The sequence below is a fragment of the Cystoisospora suis genome (assembly GCF_002600585.1).
Source record: "Cystoisospora suis strain Wien I chromosome Unknown contig_1639, whole genome shotgun sequence".
In the NCBI taxonomy this organism is placed as follows: domain Eukaryota; phylum Apicomplexa; class Conoidasida; order Eucoccidiorida; family Sarcocystidae; genus Cystoisospora; species Cystoisospora suis.
Genome location: NW_027154439.1, coordinates 6,444 through 7,816, shown reverse-complemented (window position 1 = coordinate 7,816; position 1,373 = coordinate 6,444). Strand labels below are relative to the sequence as shown.

General features: G+C 41.6%; 1 protein-coding gene across 1 annotated transcript in view; it reads left to right on the top strand.

Annotated features, from left to right (window-relative positions):
• Positions 1–334: 334 nt before the first annotated feature.
• Positions 335–1,373, top strand: part of CSUI_003634 (nadp-specific glutamate dehydrogenase) — a 4,659-nt gene continuing 3,620 nt past the window's right edge. Inside the window, exon 1 of the mRNA XM_068063830.1 lies at positions 335–829. Coding sequence (XP_067924194.1) covers positions 587–829 — 243 coding nt within the window. The 5' untranslated portion in view covers positions 335–586. The remainder of the gene's footprint in view (positions 830–1,373) is intronic.

Sequence of the window (1,373 nt, the reverse complement as noted above, 5' to 3'; positions counted from 1 at the left end):
AAAGTAGTAAAGGCAGAACTCTACATTAAGACTACTGCTACTACATCTACTACTACAGAAGCCGTCTATATGATTAATACAACTATCACTACTACTACTATCGTTACTAGTATCAAGGCTAGTAGTCTTAGTAGTACTACAGATACTACTACTACATTAGGCTATGAAGAGTCGGTTTGACGTCGTGAGTGTGAAAGGACTATGAAAAATGAAGAGTATCACGACAGTGTAGAGACACAAGACGAGACAGAGAGAGATTTCATAAATAGGGACATAACGATGGTCGACGGGACATACACAGACATTTCCTTCTTTATGAATGATGTATCAATCTCTATGTCTATACACCGTGAAGATTAGGACCTCTTTCTTTGCTCCTATGGCGGTCTCGTTTCTTACTGGCGTTAGGAAATACAAGAAGAGGCGCCATGAGATTCCTGCCCCTACCTACGTACATACATGGATAGATCGATGTCTTCTCTAAGATCAAGAAAGATAATTATAGGGGCCATGACTCGTACTTTCCCCATTCATCTTTCTTTCTCACTCTTTCTTTCTTTCTTTCTTTCTTTCTCATTAGGCCTTTATGACGGAGCTGAGTCGTTATATAGGCCCGAATCGTGATGTTCCTGCAGGAGATATAGGGGTAGGAGGGCGTGAGATAGGCTACTTGTTTGGTCAGTATAAACTTCTCAAGGCGGGACAGTTTGAAGGGTCGATGACTGGAAAGGATCGCAACTGGGGAGGGTCGGAAATGCGGCCTGAAGCGACAGGCTATGGATGTGTATACTTCGTGCTTGAACTCCTCAAAGCTCTTAAGGAGCAACAGGTAAAATACGAAGAAGCACATGACAGAAAAATAAACAAGACCGCCGAGCCTACTACTACGACTATTAGCACTACTACTATTAGCACTACTACTTCTTGGACTACTTCTCTCCTTTTGTCTTTCTGTCTTTACTGTCTCGGAGGCAGGTGGTATGAAAAGCATAACGCAGTCGTCTTTCTCTGTTTCTTTCTCTCTTCTTCTCTCTTTCTTCTTTCTCTGTTTGCATGTCTTTCATTTTTCTTCTCTCTTTCCTTCTTGAGTTGTGTACGTCCCCTTTGTATTTCGTTTCTTCTCGTTATGTCTGGGGAAGTCCATCGCGTGATTGATTCGGGAAGATGGAAAGAAAGAAAAAAATTCTGAATGAAGTGTCTTCAGCGGTCGTCTTTTTCGCTAGGATGATCTAGGGAAACGAGAGCATTCCCGGACGTCTCCTTCTTCTTTGGAGATAGTTAGTTAATACACGCTTTACCATTTTCACTGGCTCCCCTTCTTCGTACATATAAGTAGTGTATATGTGCATAGATGTATATGTATATATATGTAT